The following is a 21,011-nucleotide window of genomic DNA, read 5'->3' as shown; positions in this document are numbered from 1 at the left end:
ATCTTCCTCATGGTTTCCCCCAAACATTGTCTTATTTGCACATGCTGCCGTAAAAAATAAATGTTTGCATTTAGCAGACGCTTTTATCCAAAGCAACTTACAGTGCATTCAGGCTAACACTTTTAACCTAACGTCTGTTCCCTGGGAATCAAACCCACAACCTTTTGCACTTTTAATACAATGCTCTAACACTGAGACACAGGATCACTAATACAATAATGTAACATATGCTTCAGGTTATTGAGAACATGCAAGGCTATATTTCATAGATTTAAAACCTCATATATTTTCATAGATTTTAAAACAATTTATTCCTGTGATGCAAAGCTGAATTTAATTTTCAGCATCATTACACCAGTGTCACATAATCCTTAAGAAATCATTAAGATATGCTGATCAAGAAATGTATAAATATGGAAAACTGTTTTACATCTTAAAATTTCTAAGGAAGGTATTTTTTTTTCCTCAAGGATATTCTATGAATTTCCAAAGAGCAACATTTATTTGAAATCAAAATCTTTCATAATTTTATAAAGTTTGTTTATATACTGCTATATGGATTTTTTTTATTTTTATAATTACTAAGCCCTAACAGTATAAAGTAGCATATTAAGTTACAGCAACTCAACATGAAACAAGTAGAATATTGAAATAAAGGATTGATAGATAGCAAGGTTTCATGTTTGATTTAAAAACACTAAAGACTTATTTTCCGGACACTTACATTTTAATTAAACTCAATTATAAACATGTATTTATCATTAACAGTATCTAACAATCAAAATGTCTCTAAAAAGATCTTTATTTTGGAAAACCAACTCATTTCAAATATTCTCTTACACATTAAAAGATTAACGTCCGAAAGCTTTTATACAAAGAACAGTCAAAAGGTAAACAGACAAGTTCTAAAATATTAAAACATGTACAAGAGCATTCACATGATACAGCGAGCTGGCATGGTCACAAACTCCCCAACCCAGAAAAACAAGTGATAGTATAGGAGTAAACAACAGATCCGCAGGAGGAAGTCCTGGTGTAGAGCCCAAAAAACTGACAAGTTTGATCTCATAAAGCTATACATATTGTGATGTCAGTGGATTAACGGGCTGATGTAGCGGTGCTTTTGCAGGCCATGAGCTTCTCTACCATGTTACGAGCATAGCGCAAACGGCTGGCCAACTCTTTACAGCACCCAAACTCCTCAATTAAACTCATCTTATAGGTGTAGAACTCCCGCTTCTCATTGATGTACGTCACTGCACCCATCAAGGGACACAAAATAAGCTTAGTGTGGTCCTGTAGAACACAAAGAGAAAATGAGTTCGGATACCTCTGTATTTTGTTTGACATCACAAGTACTAGACCCATTTCAAAAATGGTAGGTTCTGACCTGGAAGAAGTTGATCTGCACGGTTCCATTGCTCAGGTGTAGCACTATGGCGCTCTTTGTGCGGAACCAATGGCGGAGGTAAGGCAACCGGATCAGTTCATCCCCATCACGTGGCGTTATGTTTGCCCCGGCCTTCAGCAAGTGCTCGCTCATGTAATTCCTGAAGTACTTGAGGAGCGTAATCTACACCAGAAAAAGATTTTTATTTTATAAGCAAACCTGAAACAGAGAATTATGGAAGTCATTCGCGGTGTTATAATTCCAGTGCGCACAGACCTTTTTGGAGAGTGCAGAAGGGTAGGAGCGAACACTGAGGTAGGATTCTGCAGAGTTGCGGTCGATGTACTGCAAACTGTCACCGTCAGTGTACATGATCAAACGGGTGGAATCATTGAACAGAACGCCTACGCTGTTATCACACAGCTGGTAACCTATGAAGGGGAAAAGAACATTATACAAATGAATAATAAATGCAAAAGTACAAATATGGACAATATTTTTGGAAAGCATGCAAGTAGCATCATTCATCACCCAAAGCTACAAATGACATGTGCGCACATAATTGGGATGTCACAAAACATTTGTGAATAAAGCACCTTTTCCATTCTGCATGCAAAACTGGCACAAAATAGTAAAAAAAAAAAAACAACAACAACAACGTGCTGTATCCGTAGAAGGCATAATTTTCCCCCCACGTAATAAATTTGAAGCACTTGTTAAACTGAGAAACATGTATTTAGTAAAAGGGTTATCACAGTTTATGCATGTTTTCTTACCAAATGTAGAAACCCACCTCAAATGAATATTGTGCGGCGTGCGCATATTAAGACTTTGCACATTCCTTTAAAATAAACTGCAGCTAGCAGTAGTTATCTCTACAAATTTAGCCAAAAACCTAAAATAAAGGTTTCACTAATTAGGGCAATTGAAATGTGATCTCAGACAATAAATTTTACCAGTTACTGTAAAGTTCTTCCGCAATGAGTAACTTTATTTTTTTATAAAGTGAAGAGAGTTCACATTGCTTACAAGTTTGCCTTTTGTAGATCATCCACATAATGTGCACAAAACAGATGCATCAGAGAAAAATGCTAATTATACAGTTTGCGTGTGTATGTGGGGGGGGGGGGGGGGTCTTACCAAGGCCATATTTGTCAGAGTAGTCGACCCATTTACTAATCCAGAAGATAGGTATACATGCAGGGTCCTCTGCTTCCTCTATATAGGAAGAAAAAAAAAAATTCATTGCATTGTGCTCATCAATAGTTTGAACAAACACCAGTCAGCACATATTTTTGTGGCTTTATGTTCAAATGCACAAACTACAGTTTTATAGATTCTTGCTGTTACAGTAGCTCCTGCTCTCATTTCCATTCAAATACAGCCACAAGTTCAACCCTTCACTGGCACGATGCAGAAAATCCATGTGGTTACCTTGTCTAATAAAGTCTCTCTCAGATGGCCTGGCCGTGTTGAGGCTGGCCAGCTGCTGCAGCATGTCACTTAGATGAGTGTCAGGTTGTTCAACTCCATCCCTGTACAGAACAACAGATAAAACCATTAAATACAAATGGATGCAAGTCAGTTTTTACAATTATATTAAAATCCTGGTTTTGATACTATTTTCCAAATGCATGTACCAAACCATCTATATCTATATATTTCTATATCTAAAAACAGCGGCTGGTATCTACATAGATAGAACTGACCTTTGCTGAAGATCTTCACTTTGTGGCTGCTCCATTTTCCCCATTTTCTCAATAGGACTATCTGTTCCTTTGCACACAGAAGATAGATTACAGGCAACTTGAAAGTTTGAAATATTTCTGAATGACAAGATTTTCAGTGGAGGGACACGGTGTTGAACTCCAACACAGCTGAGCCAAATTACAAGATAAGAGTTTTAAAAATAGATTTTTCTATACACATACCTTTATTAAGTGACGAGAGGGGTTTGCGAAGGAGGGCGGGATCCAGGCTGGAGGGGGCGATGGAGAACCTGGGAGGTACAGTGAGACAGGAAGTGGGCAGCCGCAGAGGCGCATAACCAGAGGTGAAAAACTCATCAGTGAGCAGCTCGGACACGGAAGGTCTGAGCATCGGGTCAGCGTGCAGCATCCGACGAATCAGAGCAGCAGCAACTGGATTAATGTGCTAAACAATAAAAAAAATTAAAAAAAACATGTTGCAATAAGCCAACAATCTGGCAAGATTCAATTTATAATTGCTTTAAACATTCAACAATAGAAAGTACAAAATCTAGCAAGTTGCCTACCTAAATTGAATTAACCACAATTAAATGATTAAACATTAGAAGCTTTACTTTTTTTTTTTTTTTATGAAAAAAAAAAAGAAACCGTTCACAATGGGCACAAAAGGATTTTCATTTCATGCCAGCATCCAAGTACAACAGGTGAACTCCTGATGCAAAGATACATACTCTAGGAACAGCGTACTCATTCTTCTTGATTCTGATGTAGGTCTCCTTCAGACAGGACGTCTCAAATGGTGGCTTGCCAACCAACAGTGTATATCTAATGGACATATTACATCTCCATCAGCAATTGCACATGCACAGTTAAAAAAATTAATCCTTATGCAAGGACAGAATTTCATTAGAGATCATGTTTTATGAAAATCTACATCAAATGCTTCTATGGTTGTTTGGTTTAACACTGGACTTACAGAATGCATCCCAGTGACCATACGTCTACTTCGAAGCTGTGGCCTTTCTTGCAGAGCACCTCTGGGGCTATATAGTTCGGCGTGCCACACAGGGTCTTCTTTCTCTCTCCATCAAACTCGATCTTAGTGGCCAAACCAAAGTCACCTAAAAAAGGAGAAATGGTACATAGTCTTGATTTAAAAAAATAATAAAATAAAATAAAAAATTAAAAAGGTCAGGGGTTAAAAAAAGAAAAAAAAAGTAATGCAACAACAATTATTTTTTTCCTCACCAATTTTCACATCCATGTCATCATTGAGGAATAGATTTCCAAGCTTGAGATCACGGTGGATGACCCGATTGTTGTGCAAATACTGACAACCCTGGATAGTCTGGCGCATGAAGTATCTGGCCTCAGGCTCCGTCACTGCCTTCCTCCGCTTGTGCAATTCAAGGAGAGACTATATGGAAAGAAAGAAAAAATAAAGCACAAAATATATGGAGCGGACGGGAACTTCAAACAAACTTCTTTAACTCCAGTTCCATCACATAAAGGACAAAGGAATAAAATAATTTGCCAAAAACCTTCAGGATAAACAATTTCTTATTTCAGACTTCTTGGGGGGGGGGGGGGGAGAAAATAAATATGGTGGGATTTGAGGATTATTTGAATTTACAGAATCTGAAAGAAAGAAAAGTTATAAAAACAAAAAAAAGGTATAATAAATTATTTGTAAATTAATTATAAAATCTGGTAGAATTGGCATTAGTAGAAGTGAAAACAATAAGATGTGTGTATTATTGATCGTTTTCATTTCTGACACAGTTCGTTTTAAACAACGATGTCTCCGAGAAACACAAAATCAACTGACGTCACATCCTCCAGTTTAAAATCCACCAGCGGCGTAAGGGAGAAAGTTGAAGAAGTTTTAGTTTAGATATAACGTTTACAAAACATTTAACGTTACGTTTTGAAAGAACACAGTAATTACCGGTTACTCTTAGCAGAATGTGGTTATTTTAACGAGTTAAGTTTGAAGCTCTGTAATCTACTATCAGCCATGACAGGAATACCGACCGTTGACGGTCCGTTTTCAAATCGGTTTCCCTGATCTTACCCGTCTCCGGCAGATTTCCAGCACCACGTACACAAAGTCATCATCCTCAAAAAAGCCGTGAAATCCCACGACGTGTGAGTTATCGAGACTCTTGTGAATGGCGATTTCTGTGCTCATTTTCTCTTTCTGGTGCGGCTTCAGTAGCATTGACTTAGGCACCACTTTCCCTGCGAAAACCTCCTTTGTGTCCATATCTGTGATTTCGTAGCATTTCGCAAATCCTCCCTTTCCCAGAAAGCGACCTCGCATGTATCTCTTCATGGTTCTGGGATCCACCAGAATGTCAGGAATCTCTTTCAAAGGAGCAGATTTGGGGTCGACGTGACCCGATGGCTTCGCCGTCTTTGCGATTGCAGCGCTCATCGTTGCACGCTTTACGAGACGATTTAAGTCGAATAAGGAAACCTAAAGTCCTGAAAAATAAATAACTGAGTCGAAGTTCCTTGCTCCTTTCTTCTTTATCCCGAAAAGCACGCATGCAATTCACCAGTCATCCACATCCGCTGCGAATTACATTCAAATAATAACCCCAACAATTTGAAAACCTACAATATACACGCTGTATTATCTAAATTTCGCTGATAAGAATGAAATTAAACGGGCATAAAGTCTGTGCGTCGGCCCGCTGCTCAGATGGGAATGCAGTGAGTCACTGCTACTTTTTGAATTGTGCTCGATTCGTTATCGCCGCCTCTGATTGGCTGCTGCGATTTAAATTCTGACCAAACACAGCGAAGCATCATGGGACTCGGCGTGCGCGTTCGGAAAAACTTTGCTTGTGTTCTTTGGATGTTTAACTTTGGGGAAACTTTACACACCGTTATATAGTTTTCGTATGGATTTAATTTTATGATTTATAACATGGATTATACGTTGAATCTCTATGGGGTTTATTGAGTCTCTATGGGGTATAAATAATATTCAAAGTCCACTAACTTGTTATCATTTAATTAAATGTATTTAATTAAATGTAAATTATTTATATTGTAATTTAAACAACTACATTTAGTAATAATAATAAATAAAGAAATAAATAAAAATCACCTGAAGATAAATTGCTATATTTTATTTTCTCATGTCATATACAGCTAATCCTTTGATTTTGTACATTGTTCGGTTTGTTTAATTATGCCGCATGTGCCCTCTTGGGTTTGTAAACACATTCATTCAAGCACGTGTGCTTAAAGTCTGTTTAGTATCTAACCTCGAAAAGTAAATAATTTTGCTCTAGTTTTTAATCTAACCATCTATCACGTGCTTTTAACACTTTGTGTATCTTTGGGTATTTATGTGTGTGCAAATGGTCAAATGAGGGCACGTTTTAGCTTGCGGAGGGGAAAAATACCAAGTTACCTATCATTACACACGTTTTTATGTTTGTACAAGTGTGGGTGTGAGTAGAGGAGAGAAAGCAAGATAAACACAAAGTTTGCCCTTGTGATTCAAAACCAAAACAGTGTTACAAGGTCAGGAAGCAGTAACAAACAATGATATATATATATATATATATATATATATATATATATATATATATATATATATATATACCATTCTTAGTGTTTATTTTAGTGTCTTATTCAATATTCTATTCATGATATTTAACTATTTCTAACAGACTTAAAATTAATAACGATCTTCTAAATAAATTATGCTAATGTTTTTTTCTTCATATAATCAAACCATTAAAGAGAAGACATGACTTAAATTATCTGTGTGGGTGTTTTTTGAGAGCATTTCTGTGTCTGTGTGAATACTGTGAAGTGTTTCCTAATAAGGTTGTTTACTGTTTTTCATGAGTGTCTTTCTCACTCTCCTGCTCACGATTTTCTCTTGTCTAGTCCATTCACAAATGCATGCATGCACCCACCCACTGTTTCCTGATTAAAACACTACAATTGTCACTATAAAAGGTTGTCATGGCAGTTAGATAATTTTAGCATATATAAAAAGGTGGGTTGCATGGATGCAAGGAAGTACTTCATGTTTGCATAAAACATGTCAGCCTCCTTGAAAGCTGAATAAATTACACATAGGCTATATTAAACAGTTCCAAAATACATCAACCTACAAAAAGTCACATGGTCAGCAACTGCTGGGACTAACATTATTACTGGCATACATGCTGTATTTATTTAGTGATTAAATGTTTATACCATTAATTTTTACATTTGTTTAATTTTGCTACCATTGGATTTTACTTTTGTGTTTAGTCAGTCATTATTGTAGATGTGGCTGTAAATATTATTTTTACTTGTACATATATAGCTATTATTTTGTCCACTGGCCTGTTTATAAATAAATATAATATAATATATTTTAAGAGGTGACAAAGAAATGAAGCAAGGAGAGCAGCAATGTGTTCAGATGGAAGATGAGCTTTTATTCATAATCTGCTTTGGATAGTTCTGGAACAAAAAAGTTGATATGCCACAACTAATGAATTCAATGGTTACACAATTGGCTATTATAATGCATTGATTCACTTTTTCTTTTTAAATAAAATTTAATTTATGCATTCAGCGGATGCGACTTAAAGTGCATTCAGGCAAAACAATTTTTACCTAACATTTATTTCACATTTCAGTTTTTGAAGAACTGAAGGAATAGTTCACCCAGATAAGTTTGTTTTTCGGTCATCTCTGCATTGGATGGGTGCCGTCAGAATCAGAATTCAAACAGCTTATAAAACATCACATTAATTCACACAACTCCGGTTCAATGTCTTGTGAAATGAAAAGCTGTGTGTTTCTTATTACCAAGTTAATCCGTTTGCCACAGTCCATTTCAAATGAGCCCTGGCCCTGAGAAAACACCTGCGCTTTCTGGATCGTGTTTAGATATGGCTTCTTTTTTGACCTATAGAGATTTAGCTGGCAACCGACAATGTTGTCTGGATGAGCCCATGTTGTGATTTCCATTACAGTAGCATTCCTGTATGTGATGTAGTGCAGTCTAAGGGTCCAAAGATCACGGGCATCCAGTATGCTTTTCTGGTCTTGACCCTGATGCACAGAGATTTTTCCAGATTCTGTGAATCTTTGGATGATGCACTGTAGATGATGATAACTTCAAACTTTTTGCAATTTTTCTCTGAGAAACTCCTTTCTGATATTGCTCCACTATTTTTCGCCGCAGAATTGGGGTAATTGGTGATCCTCTGCCCATCTTGACTTCTGAGAAACACTGCCACTCTGAGAGACTCTTTTTATACCCAATTATGTTGCCAATTGACCTAATATGTTGCAAATTGGTCCTCCAGCTGTTCCTTATATGTAAAATTAACTTTTCTGGCCTATTAAACCTGTCCCAACTTTTTTTTGAATGTGTAGCTCTCATGAAATCCAAAATATTTGGATTTATTTGGCATGACATTTCAAAATCTCACTTTCAACATTTGATATGTTATCTATATTCTGTTGTGAATAAAGTTTATGATATTTGTAAATTATTCCATTCCTTTTTTACTCACAACTTGTACAGTACAATTTTGTTTGTAAATTATGGACTCGTGTTTTGGCCAAAAGCAACAACTTAAAGCTGCAGTAGGGAACTTTTGACGCTCTAGCGGTTAATAAACAGAACTGCTTGCGTCTTGCGGAAGAACATCGTAGCCGGAACTACTTCTCTCTGTTTATGTCTATGAAGAATCACAAAGGTACTGGGTTACCCCGCCGCAGTACCCCCGAAGCAATCTAAAATAGTCTGAATATAAACACTTATTATAGGTGCACCCTAGTGATTCAGGACAAGCTAAAAACACGGTTTGGAAAATGGATTCATGGTGTACTCGCTTATTATGTTCATTTTTCTACATTTTGAACACAAACAAAGTTACGGACCGCAGCTCTGATTGGTTGTTTTTTACCGGGAGCGCATGACTTTCTGCAAATGGCAATAGGAGCACTGGGAGGAGCCAGAGGAGCTTGATTTTTTTCACAGATTATCTGTCTCATATTCTACTGTCAGGACAGGTTTAATAAATATGTAAAAAATATTTTTTTACAAAAGTTCCCTACAGCACCTTTAAAGTTAACAACTTATACTACCACACAGCTCTTCAATTCACAAAATGTTAACTGATGGACTGGAGTGGTGTGGATTAGGTGTGGATTAGTGTGATGTTTTTATCAGCTGTTTGGACTCTAATTCTAACGGCAACCATTCACTGCAGAGGATCCATTTATCCAAGTGATGTAATGCTACATTTTTTCAAATCTGTTCTAATGAAGAAACAATCTAATCTACATCTTGGATGGCCTGTGGGTGTGTAGCAAATTTTATTTCATGAATCATTCATTTAAGAACATGATATTATTTGCAGTTTTTATTATCAGCAAAGAAAGGGTGTGACATGTTGTTGAGTCATGCACAGACTGATATATATAACAAAAGGCCATCTGGAAGGTGCAGAGCTGACATTATTTCCTGAGAAAAGGTCTGGTCATTCAGCATATCTATATCCAGTCTTATATGCAAAGTGTTATTTTCTGTGTGTTGGGATCAGAGCAGCAGGATATAGCCAGAAAAAAAAAACTTACTAATATATTCTGCCATTGATCTGACCAAGACACTACATGACAGATAAAGTAATCAAATTACTGAATTATTACTCTTGGTTGAACTAAGAAAACATGTCTGTTTTATTCTGTATAGGTGACTTTAGCCCAAGTGGGTCACATTTGATATTACCTTTTATGAAACAAGGTAAAGAATATGCACAGAGAACATATATTGATTAGAACATTATTTATATTTATTTACTCATAAAATCTCCTTTAGAGAGTTACATGATTATGATAAAGCATCAGACTTAAACTGTCCAACATTTATGTGGAGTCTATCGATCCAGACCACTTAAGCATCAGTATGATGCACAACTATTATAACATCAGGTGAAAGTGCATTAAGACAAGATACAGCTGTTGTTCTTCTTCATTGGAGGCTTTTTCCGCGTCTCTGTATGTTCTCTGCTCATTGTCTGCGTCCGTCTGCGCAGTGCCGGGCTCACGCGGCTCGGTAACTTCATCTGTTGAAGCAAGTCCCGAAACACACCGGTGACGTTCTCCCCGGTGCGTGCGGACGTCTCCACAAAGCCGGCGCCCCAGTCCTCCTCCACCGCGCGCATCACCTCAGCAGTGGCCTGGCGACTCCGACTGCCCAGGTCCGCTTTGTTCTCTATCACCGTGATTCCAGTGAACTTCTCTCCCTTCAACTCCAGGATCTCCTCACGGAGTCTCTGCACCTCCTCCAAGGAGTCTGGCTCGTCCGCGGCGTACACAAGCGCAAACGCGTCCCCGGTTCGGATGCACAAAGCGCGCATCGCTGGGAACGAATAACTACCGCTCGTGTCCAAGATCTCAATGCGCACACTCGAGCCGTCTGTGTCGTACTCAAGAGCGTGAAGCTCCTCCACCGTGCGTGTGTATTTGGAGTCGAAGCGATTTTGCAAGAAACGGGTGATCAGAGCAGTTTTTCCAACCCCGGCGGCGCCCAAAAACACAAAGCGGACCGTCCGATGCTCCCGCACCAGCAAAGACATATTGCTAATTTTATAAATTATAATTTGCAGAAGAGATTCAGTAAGACTTACAAATCTAAAACTTTTAATATCCTTATGCCATCGAGACGCGATACAAAAGTGTTGAGATGAAGCAAGGATGCTGCCCTTATATTACATGCATGCGTCCCACGTCCTACTAGCTGTAGCCAATGGAAACGCAATGACGCGACGCGTGGGTTTCTGGATTCGTTTGACGAATTTAAAGACATTGTAAGAATTATTCAGTGAGTTCAGCTGGGGTAAGTAGGAAATTTTTCCGAACGCAAACTGTTGAAACACTTGGGGTTTATGCAAATATATATATATATATATATATATATATATATATATATATATATATATATATATAGGCTAATAAAGTGATAATAATGTTTTATAAATGTAACAGAACGTGCCCGGACAGGACAAAATTAACCATGGTTTTACTACAAAAACAAAACAAAACAAAAAAAAACGTATAGGAGTTAAACCATGTTAACCAATTAACCATGGTTTTGCTACACTACCCATAGTTTAACCATGGTATTTGTAGTAAAATACAAATGGTTATCAATGCACCAAAAACATGGATACTACACTTTTACGATAATAAAACCATGGCTGATTTTAGTAAGGGTTGCTCCTCATAATAACGTGATTTCTGTTTGCTTGAGTTTATTTATCGCCATGAGAAATTAATGAGGCTAACCAAATTTTTATGGTTAATGAAACATTAAAAACAAAATAAATAAATAATGGGCAAATTTGGTTTATTTATTAAATGTTTTAAACATATTACATTTAATATTAATTTTGTTAAACATATAACCCTATCTGTGGATCATATTGTAGTTTTGTGTGAATTTGCTAAATCTTTGTAAATCTATTTATTTACTTATAATTGTATCATATTTATTTAAAAATACAAAACAGTGTGAGACCCCTCCATAATCATCCCCCAGTTGACAAACAGCTTCATCTCACAACAATGGATGTAATATTTACTTTGTTGTTTCAACTTTTTTTTTTTAACAGACAGTTTTGAATTTACAAATAATGTGCTAACAGGACTCTGACTTGAGGAAGCCTGACTTCTTGTAGGTGTGGTTTGGCAAATTATATAAAAGTTGTTTTTTACTCTGCCCTGGATAAGTACGCATATCTATCAGCAGGGTTAGTTATTTAACTAATGTGGGAACAGGCCTATTTGATGTCTAATATTTAATCATCTTAATCTTTATGCATGGCTGACCTTTCAAAAACACAAAACTCCAGTAATTAGTCATCATGATTAATCGTTCTGTTAGCTTACTGAAATAAAATATGTAAACTGTTCAAAGGAGCATTATATACTTAAAGTATACTATATACTTTAAGCTAGGCTGTATTTGTCATTAAGAAAAAGTCAGAAACAAGGTATTTCAAATATCAATGTTTCATGAGCTCGTCAGGGATGATTTTCCATATTTTGCATATTAAAATCATGGTGTCAGATGGTAGGCATGGAAATACAAACGGTGACCTCAAAGCACCAATATTTTCCACACAAACACTGTGTTTACGCAAGTCTGAAGGCTAAATGCAGTCAATGTGACTTTATCTGTCTATCTCCCTATTAATCCGTTGCTGCTGTCCATCAAACTATCTGGGACTAACATGAAAGGATGATTAATTTGGCCTTCAGTTCTGCTTTTTCTGCACATTGCTGTCTAGTTTATTATATTTAATGCAGTATATATTTACATTAGTATGCATATTTAATATGATATTAAAGCAACTTTAAAGATAAGTCTGTTTGTGCTGTTGCAGCGTAAATCTGAGATGCGTGTGACTCACCTTTTGACAGGAAATCTCCCAAGATTAACAGTTTGGGGAGACGTCCTCTTCACACCACATGAAGACACATCATAAGATCAGTATTGCCTCTAAAGAACAATTAGGTAGAGACACTGTCCTTAAATGTACCCATGCCGTCCATGCTTGCAGAGAATGAATGTCCTGTCTAACACAAATACTGCATAAAACAATTGCAAATCATGCAGATTATTAAAATAAGGAGGTTGCACTGGTCCAGATGAGTACAACTTACATTTTCTTCATAAGTAGTAAAATTCAGTCATTCTAGCAACCTCCCGTTCAATTATTTTAAGGAATATTTGCACTAAAAATACTTTAGCTTAAAATGAACTCAGACAATCAAATATAGTCTCACACAGAGGAGTTTTCCCTATGCTGTCCATCTCATTGGTTTCTTCTCAAAAGTCCATCCCCTGTTCTCTCAAATCAAAATCCACCAACAACATACTTTCTAAGAACTGTTTTAGACCATTTTCACATTGCTTGATATGTGCAAGTTTTCTCTATTAATTCAGATTAGACCACCTTTTGACTAGAAAAAGCAATATGGATATAAGCAACAGCTAAAAAGAGCTTAATGATGGAGTTGTTTCTTACAAACACAGCTGTTGCATTACAAGACATTGATGGTCTGGGGTCGTGTGGATCAACTGTGGATCATTGTGATGTTTTTATCAGCTGGGTTCTCAATCACTGCAGAATCACTGGATTTTCTTTTTCTTTAATGCAAACAGACTACTTACAAAGCTAATATTTTATCTACCACACTGTTAAATTTATAGCTGCGAGAAAGGGAAGACAATAGTTGAATCTAAGCCTCATTCACTAAATACTGAGAAAAAACAGACATTACTAAAGAGTCCCGATGAGACGGATTACGCACACGTCTGTCTACATCTAAATCCTTAAGTTAAAAAAAACTTATTATACAATAGGTTATATGTATATTTATATAAAGGACGATTTTATTATCCAATAACAAAAGTAACAGTAACAGTAACAGTAACAGTAACGGGCGAGTAACACTAACCTGAAGGTCAGAGCGTGTGGTCTGTTATCGATTGGTTTTGTCTGCAGTCAGAACTCGCGGGACAGTTGAGTGTGTGGCAAAATATTCCGCAAGTCTCGTCAGGTTAGAAACAAAGGTCAAAACACAACTTTTGAGCGTAAACTTCTCTCCTGGGTATGTAAATAAATGTTAATTTAATTGAAGCTTATTGTTTGCTCAGTCTCTTCTGTGTTTATCTATCAGTAGCCTACTTGTCAGTCTGCCTATGTCTATGTGGTTGTTTACAGTTGGTTGTGATTCTCGTAATGTTTTCATATGTCAAATAAATAACGTTACGTTGACGTGCAAATATAGAAATAATATCTATTCACATATTAGTTTGCAGGATGTCAGAGGAGATTCACCCTAACGAAGATAAAGAGACCGTGAGTTCATATGTTTATATAGTTTGTAGGAGCACCATTTGACAAAAACTGATTTGCTAATAACTTCCATGGTCATGTTATGTTGTTTTGGACATTGTTTGGAATAACTTTTAGCGCTATGTAAGTACTATAGTACTGTACTTTATGACATACATGGTATAGAGCCATGTGACATCTGATATCCTCATTGGAATACCAGTAGTACTTTTTATATCATATTATTTGTATAATTAGCATGTATTAATGTTTTTACTTAATATGAGAGACATGAAAATATTGCCTCATTTGTCATTCATTGAATGTTTTAGTTGAGAAGACGATTGGAGCAGCTGAAGCAAGAGTATGAGAAGACCGCACAGAGACTGCAGGTAAAGAGTAAAGACATGCCATATTTGTGGCTATGCAAGACTTTATCTTCAAACTGATGTTAACACTGTTAGACTGAATTGATTTCTGCAGTGTAACAGCCCTTGAGTTGTCATATAATTGAAATTGTGATGAATATAATGAGACGTGTTAATGTATATCATGTGTTTTTTGGTTTAGAGAGCAGAGCGCCATGATGCCATTCTCAGACTTACACAGAATAACTCTCCACACACATTTTCTGTGTCTTCATCCATGCCAACATCAGAATATTCAGAAAACCATGAGAATCTGCAATTACAAACCAGTAAGGCTAACTTCAATGTAAAAACATGAATAGAGAGACAAACATAACGGATAATATTAGGATAAATTGTTATAGACCAAGGCAGCATACATATGTGTCAATATTCATAGCCTCAGTGGTTTGAGATACCAGTGATGACCACATTTACTGTTCATTGTAATGTAAATGTTGAAACGTTGTTAAACATAATAATGCATATTCATAAGGAAAAGTATCCCGAACACTAATAAACTGTGGTTTTCTTTGTTCTGTCTCAGGCCTAGTTGCAGAAAGAAACAGCTCTGGTATTTCCGCTGTACCAAAAATCCCTGCAGTCCAATTGGATTTTATCGAGATTATGTCCACACCGCCGTTGTACTCCCCAGTATGCAAACGAAGCCCTGCCCACCGCCTGCGTTCTAAGCGTAGTCGACTGCGTCTACGGAACAAAGAGCGAGAATCAGACAGTGAAATCAGCCAAGAAAAAGAAAGGGATGGAAGTGGAGACTGTATTTGTGAAAAGGTGGACACCGAAATAAAGGAGGGTAGTGAATGGACTGAAAACAAGAACAGTCTAAAAGGAATAAGAAAATATGGTAAAATGGAAGACGAGGACAGTGAAAAGAAAAAAGAAAGAGAAATTGAGAAGATGTCGGCTGAGAGGGAGAAGAACCAGGACAGGTCAATTGGAATAAGAAAAGTTGGTAAAATTTCTAAGCCATCACAAGAACTGGATAATGATTGTGCATTAAACTGCTCTATGAGCCAGTCAGATAACAAACTGTCAATAGTTTCAAGTGAAGAAAATCAGAACTCTCACCGTAGCCAGAAAAAGGTTAACGCTGAGCAAAAATCACACTCAGGTTTAGCTGTGTCTATCCAAACCTCATCTTTCCCTCAGTCTTCCGAGGGAGTACAGATTACTGACAAATCACAAGAGATGCTTGAACAAACTAACCAGCTGCTAAAAGACTCAAATAAAGGTTATGATGACATGATAGACATTAAATCTGGTTTTCTGGACTCTTGCACGCTGGTTGAGGGTTTACCGTTTCCCGTGGAGTATTATATCCGGACGACAAGGCGCATGGCTGCATCTCACAGCTCTGTCGATTTAGATGCTGTCATATACAGCCAGCTCACTGGGGGGCGGGGCAGACGCAGGCTCAGCCAATCGCAAACGAGTGGTAGAGGTCACATGACCACGGAGCATTCAGTCTGCAGGTCCACTGACCAGACCAGACGTGGAAGAAAAGGTCAGAGAGGGAGAAGAGGCCGTCCGAGAAGCACTGCTTCATGTGCCAAAGCTGATCCTGATTGTACAATATCACATTCCCCAAGTAAATCTCAAGCAGAATCAAAGTCCACGTCTCACACTGAATCACCCAGTCAATCAGTATTGGTCCTTGACAGGCTAGAGTCTCAGGAAGTCTGTTCTCCTGGGCCCACAGTGAGTTTAAAGCCAAGTCCAGAGCAAGGAGTTACTCAGGATTTTACGCATCTACCAGATTCTCAGCTTTGCTTTGATTCCCAACTCCTCCCGGATTCAAATGTGTTCCCTATTTTCAGAAGAAAACACGGCCAATCTGGAAAAGCATCTCAGACAGGTAAAAAATAAAGATGATGTGATTTTTATATTCTTTTCTTTCTGTGTCATGTAGTATGCATTTTTTAATTATTCTGAATAAATAATTATGACACTAGCAATGTCATGGTCATTGGTTTGATTTTCAGGGAATGCACAGACATAATGATAATAAATATACGTTGAATGAAATGGAAGTCACTTTGGGTTAAAGCGTCTGCCAAATGTATGACTGTAGATGAGAGGTGTTGTTCTTTCTGGAACCATCATGTTATCGTTAATATGTGTTTGTGGATGTGTTTTGTGTTTAGATCAGTCACCTGTTCTGCCATCATTAGCTTCACTCATTCAGGCTCTTCAAGAAAAGGGTAAGAAAAATGGACTGCTGGCGGCACTTGATTTCCAGGATTTCCACCTGCCTGATGAGGATTTTGGACAACAAAAATTAGAAAGATTGCGCTTGTCATCTTCAGTCGTAGAGCCCTTCGTACAGCATCCTCTTGTGTACAATACACGGCAGAGCAGCAGGCGCCAGAGAATGAGTGGGAGAAAGAGTAATTGTGAAGCACATTACTCAGCGGGTGAACTATTTACTCCAGAAGCCCTAACTACCTCTTCTCTTGAGGATAGTTTACCTCTTTGTCAGTCAGACCCTGCTGACCAGTCACAGACAGAGATAGAAAAGGACCTCAACGCTGTAAATGAAATAAAGACCCTCTCCTCAGAAGTTATGGACAGTATACAGATGATCAAACCTGAACCAGACGGAAGCATAAATAATGAGAGAAAAGTTGAGGCCCCACTTAAATCCTCAGAAACTGAAAACATTAATGAGATTCAGGCGCAAACAAAGATGCAAAAACAATCTCACATGCTCCTGGAGAACAGCTCGCTTTGCCCTGTGGTACTTAGTTTGAGCCCATCTCTGACTTCACATACACAGAAAGGTCAAGATCCTGTCCTTCCATCTTTGGGAATGTCCCCTCACTTTTTGACTCCAGGTTCACCATTAGACCTCCGGTCACCTCTGTTTTCTTCCTCTGGTATCCTTAGGTCTCCCTCCTCAGTTCCACTTATGGGATTTGTGTCTCCAGAATCAGTCTCAGTTAAAACAGGGGACATCAGAAATCAGGGAGGTTCAGAATCACAAAATCAAACTCAAATAAGTCAAGAAACAGTAACAGAAGTTCAGAATACTGTGAAACCACATATGCCATCCCAAAACAACACTACACTGGGATATGAAAACTTAAGTGTCCTGCAAATGGAATCCTCAATCATCTCAGAAAATGAAAAGAAACGTGAATGCAGTCTTGATACGGAAAGCAATCTTGAATGTGGAAATAAGATCAATTGCACGCCAGAAAATGAACTTCAACTCCTCAACATTCCTGAACCAGTGATTTTTAAAACTGTCTTTGAGTCTGAAATCCAAACCAAGAACAGTTCTGAAATGGACATTGAAACCTATAAATGCTCTGAGCTTGGGTCTGAAACCCAAAGTATGGGGTTAAACCAAAATGCGAAATCTGGAGCTGTAGGTCAAACTCCTGTTGAGACGACCTCTTTGGACACTTCCACCTATCAGAGAACAGAAAGAAGGACTGGTTTTGACAACAACAGTTCTCAGTTAGTGGAGCGTAACACTGTTCCATCCAACAACCAGAAATTAGTGCATGAGGAATCCCTAACTGGCACTTCATTTACTGATGAAGTTCATTGTTCTGCAATCCTGCAGGAAATGCACACTTTTAAGGTATCTATAAATTAAAATAAATAATTAGTTGATATGCAATGCAGTGATATGTGCTCACTTGTCCTAAGGTCTAATTACCTGCATATGTGTGATGATTGTCTTTGTTTTCAGGCGCTGGAGGGTGGATGTGTGTTAGATTTGTGTTTGGTGCGATGGCCATCGGAGGACTGGTGCATATGTGTGGCAGGAGAATGGAGCGTTTGCCTTTGGGCTCAGATGAAGGAAATTCAGTCATGGTGTCTTTTACAAACCTGGACATTTGCACAGGTAAACCAATTTGCTACAGCATATATGACAGCAAGCTGACAATTCTTTGAATTTTTGTAGTAGTTTAAAAGGTTAGTTCACGCGAAACAATTGTCATTATTCATTCTCATGTTATCCATAACCTTTAAGAAAGACTTTGGTTAATCTTCAAGACATGAATTGAGCTATATCTAAAAAATTATATATATATAAAATATATCCCTCTGATTTGAATTCTGTGTTTGTATCTGTAGTCCGTGATGTCTTTGGAAGGGATACCAGACTCTTCAGGACTGCTTTGTGTCACTCTGGGTCACTTGGAAATCACAGAGGCAAGGTAATAAAAATGGTACAATACAAAACAGCAAAAATACTATTAGGTAAACCAAAATGATGCTATTTTTGACTCCCTTTACCACAGTCATCCAATTGTGAACTCAAACCCTAGGGGCATTGCGCTCAGGCATCTTATAGTCAATATACGCCAGTCTAATTCCTTGTGTGTTCCTGAGTGCAGGATCCTTTGCTGTCCAAGTACGGATGGGCCATTCTCTCAGAACGCTGTGTGCAAGGACACGTTACAAGCAGTGCTGGGTGTGTCTAACTGTCGGCTTGTGTGTTGCTCCTCCCCTGGAGATCAACAAAGAGTCAGTGTGCTAACAGTAACTCAAGATGGAAGGTAATAAACTATCATGTGCATTTTAAATACCTGTGTCTATGAAACCTTTTTCTATTTACTATTCACTTAAAGCAAAACTTTTATTTACTTGCTTTATTTAGGGTAAAGAACACTCTTCTCCTGGCCTCTGCTAAACAGAACATTCGGACCCTTGCAGCTGTCGAGGGTGAAAAAGATGCTCTGATTGGTTGGACAGAATGTAAAACTCTCCTTATATGGTAAAGAATTTGGCGATTTTGAGTCTTAAACATCTTTGAAAGTCTTTTTATTAGGAAACTTTAATTGTATCCATCCTGTAAATAGGGATATAATTAAAGGGTAATGAAACCCTGTGTTTCAGCACTGGTTAGTTCTGTTCACCGTTTTAAAATACGCAAAACAAAAGTGGGCATGGTGCACAGAGGAGGGGAAGAGGGGATAGAGACACACAACACACACAGCTTCAGGCTCAGACAGTTTAATTTCGCTTCCAGTGAGATAAAAACACAAATAAATGCACAGCAATTTGCACTCTGCATCGAAAACATATGAACGCACTTTTAAGGATTATTCTGTTTTTCATTGGAACGTGAAAAAATGTTGCATTACGTGGACTCTTTTCACTTGTAAACAGTGCTAGAGCTGTGCATGTTTCTCTCCTCATTCAGATGAGAATAGAGAAAGATTAACAATCACTAGAGAAAGATGAAGGATAGAGGACTCATATTTTAGCCCAAAGTAACAGTTAAAACATCTTAATAGATTTGATTAAAACAAACACAACTTTTTCGCTGACATTAATTAAATCATGTGGATTATTGTGTTGTTTTAATCATCTGTTTGGACTCTCATTCTGATGGCACCCATTCACTGCAGAGGATCCATAGTTGAACAAATGACGCAACGCTAAAGTTTTCCAAATCTGTCCCAAAGGAGAAACAAACTCAGTTTACATCTTGAATGGCCCAAATAAATTTTCAGCAGAGTTTCATGTGTGGCTGAACTATTCTTTACATTTTTGATAAAATGATTGCTATATTCTGATGCTTTGCTAAAAGGAAGGTATAATTTGAAGTCAGTTTTGTTAATGTTGTCAGTAAATAATTTTTAATACTGTGTATATCTTGTTAGTATTTTATTTTTGTATAATTGATTATTGCTTTGGTCACACTTGTGAATTTCAGGAACATGAAAACATGCCAGCTGCTGCAGACTATATACCTGGAAAAGACTTTAACCATGACAAACTGCATGAAGGGATATTGTTACAGAGTAAGTGAGTGTATTGTTCTTGTGTGAATGAGTATGTGCCAGTCATAACCTTGTGCTTTCTTTCCTGCAGGGGGTGCTGTGTGTGTTGCTTCAGAATGCAGGAAATGTGTGTGATGATGAGAGTAACGCATCTCTTTTCACACTGATTGCCACAAACCCTCTCACTGGCAAACATATCACACTAACCTCTATCAACTGTCCTGATCAACACAAACAGCAGTAAGATTAGACGTGATGAATGTTCCAATATAAGAACACATAATGTTAACAGTAAAGTCAAATGAATGAATGTTTGTCTCATTCTCTAGGTTAATAGATGGTGATGTCTTGGGCACCGGGCTTGTTGGTGTTTTTCAGTCTGGTTATCTTGCTGTTTGGGATCTCAGAGGAGCCGTGGTTAAAGTTGTTGGTGTGCTGGATGAGTTGTGTCGACTAGCCCGCTGGGCAGGGCCAGATATGCTGCTGACTGGATATCTGAATGGAGATGTTAGTGTGTTTCATTATAAATCTACATAAACACATCATACATCTCTATTCAGCACAATGCATGCCAAATGACTTGTACTACTTGTTAATAAAACAAAAATATATTGATTAGTGCCATTGTTAAAAAAATGAAAAATGTTACATTATTACACAAGCTGTTTGCTGATTACAGTTAATATAATCAAAACCAGAGAAATATTTGTACTGTTCAAATGTGACACTGTATGTAAAATACATTTTACTAAATAAAACATAAATGACTTAAACACTTTTAATGCCTTTAATATTGAGATTAAAGTTTTTAGATGAGAAAATGTCAAATTGTATAAGCTTTATTGTCCACACGCCCCAGC

The 21,011-nt window shown here is 37.5% G+C and overlaps 3 protein-coding genes across 3 annotated transcripts; 1 reads left to right on the top strand and 2 right to left on the bottom strand.

Annotated features, from left to right (window-relative positions):
- Positions 1-784: 784 nt before the first annotated feature.
- Positions 785-5,856, bottom strand: plk1 (polo-like kinase 1 (Drosophila)). Its single transcript, XM_052545751.1, has 11 exons — positions 5,174-5,856; positions 4,348-4,516; positions 4,076-4,220; positions 3,831-3,924; positions 3,322-3,544; positions 3,100-3,166; positions 2,825-2,925; positions 2,531-2,608; positions 1,667-1,821; positions 1,391-1,573; positions 785-1,296 (listed from the first exon to the last, which is right to left on the bottom strand). Exons 1-11 carry the CDS (start codon positions 5,534-5,536, stop codon positions 1,099-1,101), a joined length of 1,776 nt encoding a protein of 591 aa, XP_052401711.1. The 5' UTR covers positions 5,537-5,856; the 3' UTR covers positions 785-1,098.
- A 4,048-nt stretch (positions 5,857-9,904) lies between these two features.
- rasd3 (RASD family member 3) lies at positions 9,905-10,833 on the bottom strand. Its single transcript, XM_052546191.1, has one exon. It carries the CDS (start codon positions 10,710-10,712, stop codon positions 10,077-10,079), a length of 636 nt encoding a protein of 211 aa, XP_052402151.1. The 5' UTR covers positions 10,713-10,833; the 3' UTR covers positions 9,905-10,076.
- A 2,750-nt stretch (positions 10,834-13,583) lies between these two features.
- On the top strand, positions 13,584-20,924 carry palb2 (partner and localizer of BRCA2). The gene is made up of 13 exons (XM_052547255.1): positions 13,584-13,752; positions 13,957-14,003; positions 14,312-14,371; positions 14,550-14,676; positions 14,934-16,262; positions 16,552-17,996; positions 18,108-18,263; positions 18,497-18,579; positions 18,760-18,921; positions 19,023-19,139; positions 20,085-20,172; positions 20,243-20,391; positions 20,481-20,924. Exons 2-13 carry the CDS (start codon positions 13,965-13,967, stop codon positions 20,686-20,688), a joined length of 3,963 nt encoding a protein of 1,320 aa, XP_052403215.1. The 5' UTR covers positions 13,584-13,752; positions 13,957-13,964; the 3' UTR covers positions 20,689-20,924.
- Positions 20,925-21,011: the final 87 nt, after the last annotated feature.

Source organism: Carassius gibelio, chromosome B1 (genome assembly GCF_023724105.1).
Source record: "Carassius gibelio isolate Cgi1373 ecotype wild population from Czech Republic chromosome B1, carGib1.2-hapl.c, whole genome shotgun sequence".
NCBI classification, from domain to species: Eukaryota; Metazoa; Chordata; class Actinopteri; order Cypriniformes; family Cyprinidae; genus Carassius; species Carassius gibelio.
This window is presented reverse-complemented; position numbering and strand designations above follow the sequence as displayed.

What these genes read in the sequence shown, in the direction of transcription:
- rasd3 (XM_052546191.1), bottom strand. Translation starts at nt 10,712, where the DNA reads ATGTCTTTGCTGGTGCGGGAGCATCGGACGGTCCGCTTTGTGTTTTTG.
- plk1 (XM_052545751.1), bottom strand. Translation starts at nt 5,536, where the DNA reads ATGAGCGCTGCAATCGCAAAGACGGCGAAGCCATCGGGTCACGTCGAC. An exon ending in TGGTCACTGGGATGCATTCT is followed by an intron (nt 3,925 to 4,075) that starts GTAAGTCCAGTG and finishes TATGTCCATTAG; the next exon opens with ATATACACTGTTGGTTGGCA. An exon ending in TGCAGATCAACTTCTTCCAG is followed by an intron (nt 1,297 to 1,390) that starts GTCAGAACCTAC and finishes TGTGTTCTACAG; the next exon opens with GACCACACTAAGCTTATTTT.
- palb2 (XM_052547255.1), top strand. Translation starts at nt 13,965, where the DNA reads ATGTCAGAGGAGATTCACCCTAACGAAGATAAAGAGACC. An exon ending in AGGAAATGCACACTTTTAAG is followed by an intron (nt 17,997 to 18,107) that starts GTATCTATAAAT and finishes CTTTGTTTTCAG; the next exon opens with GCGCTGGAGGGTGGATGTGT. An exon ending in TTGGAAATCACAGAGGCAAG is followed by an intron (nt 18,580 to 18,759) that starts GTAATAAAAATG and finishes TCCTGAGTGCAG; the next exon opens with GATCCTTTGCTGTCCAAGTA.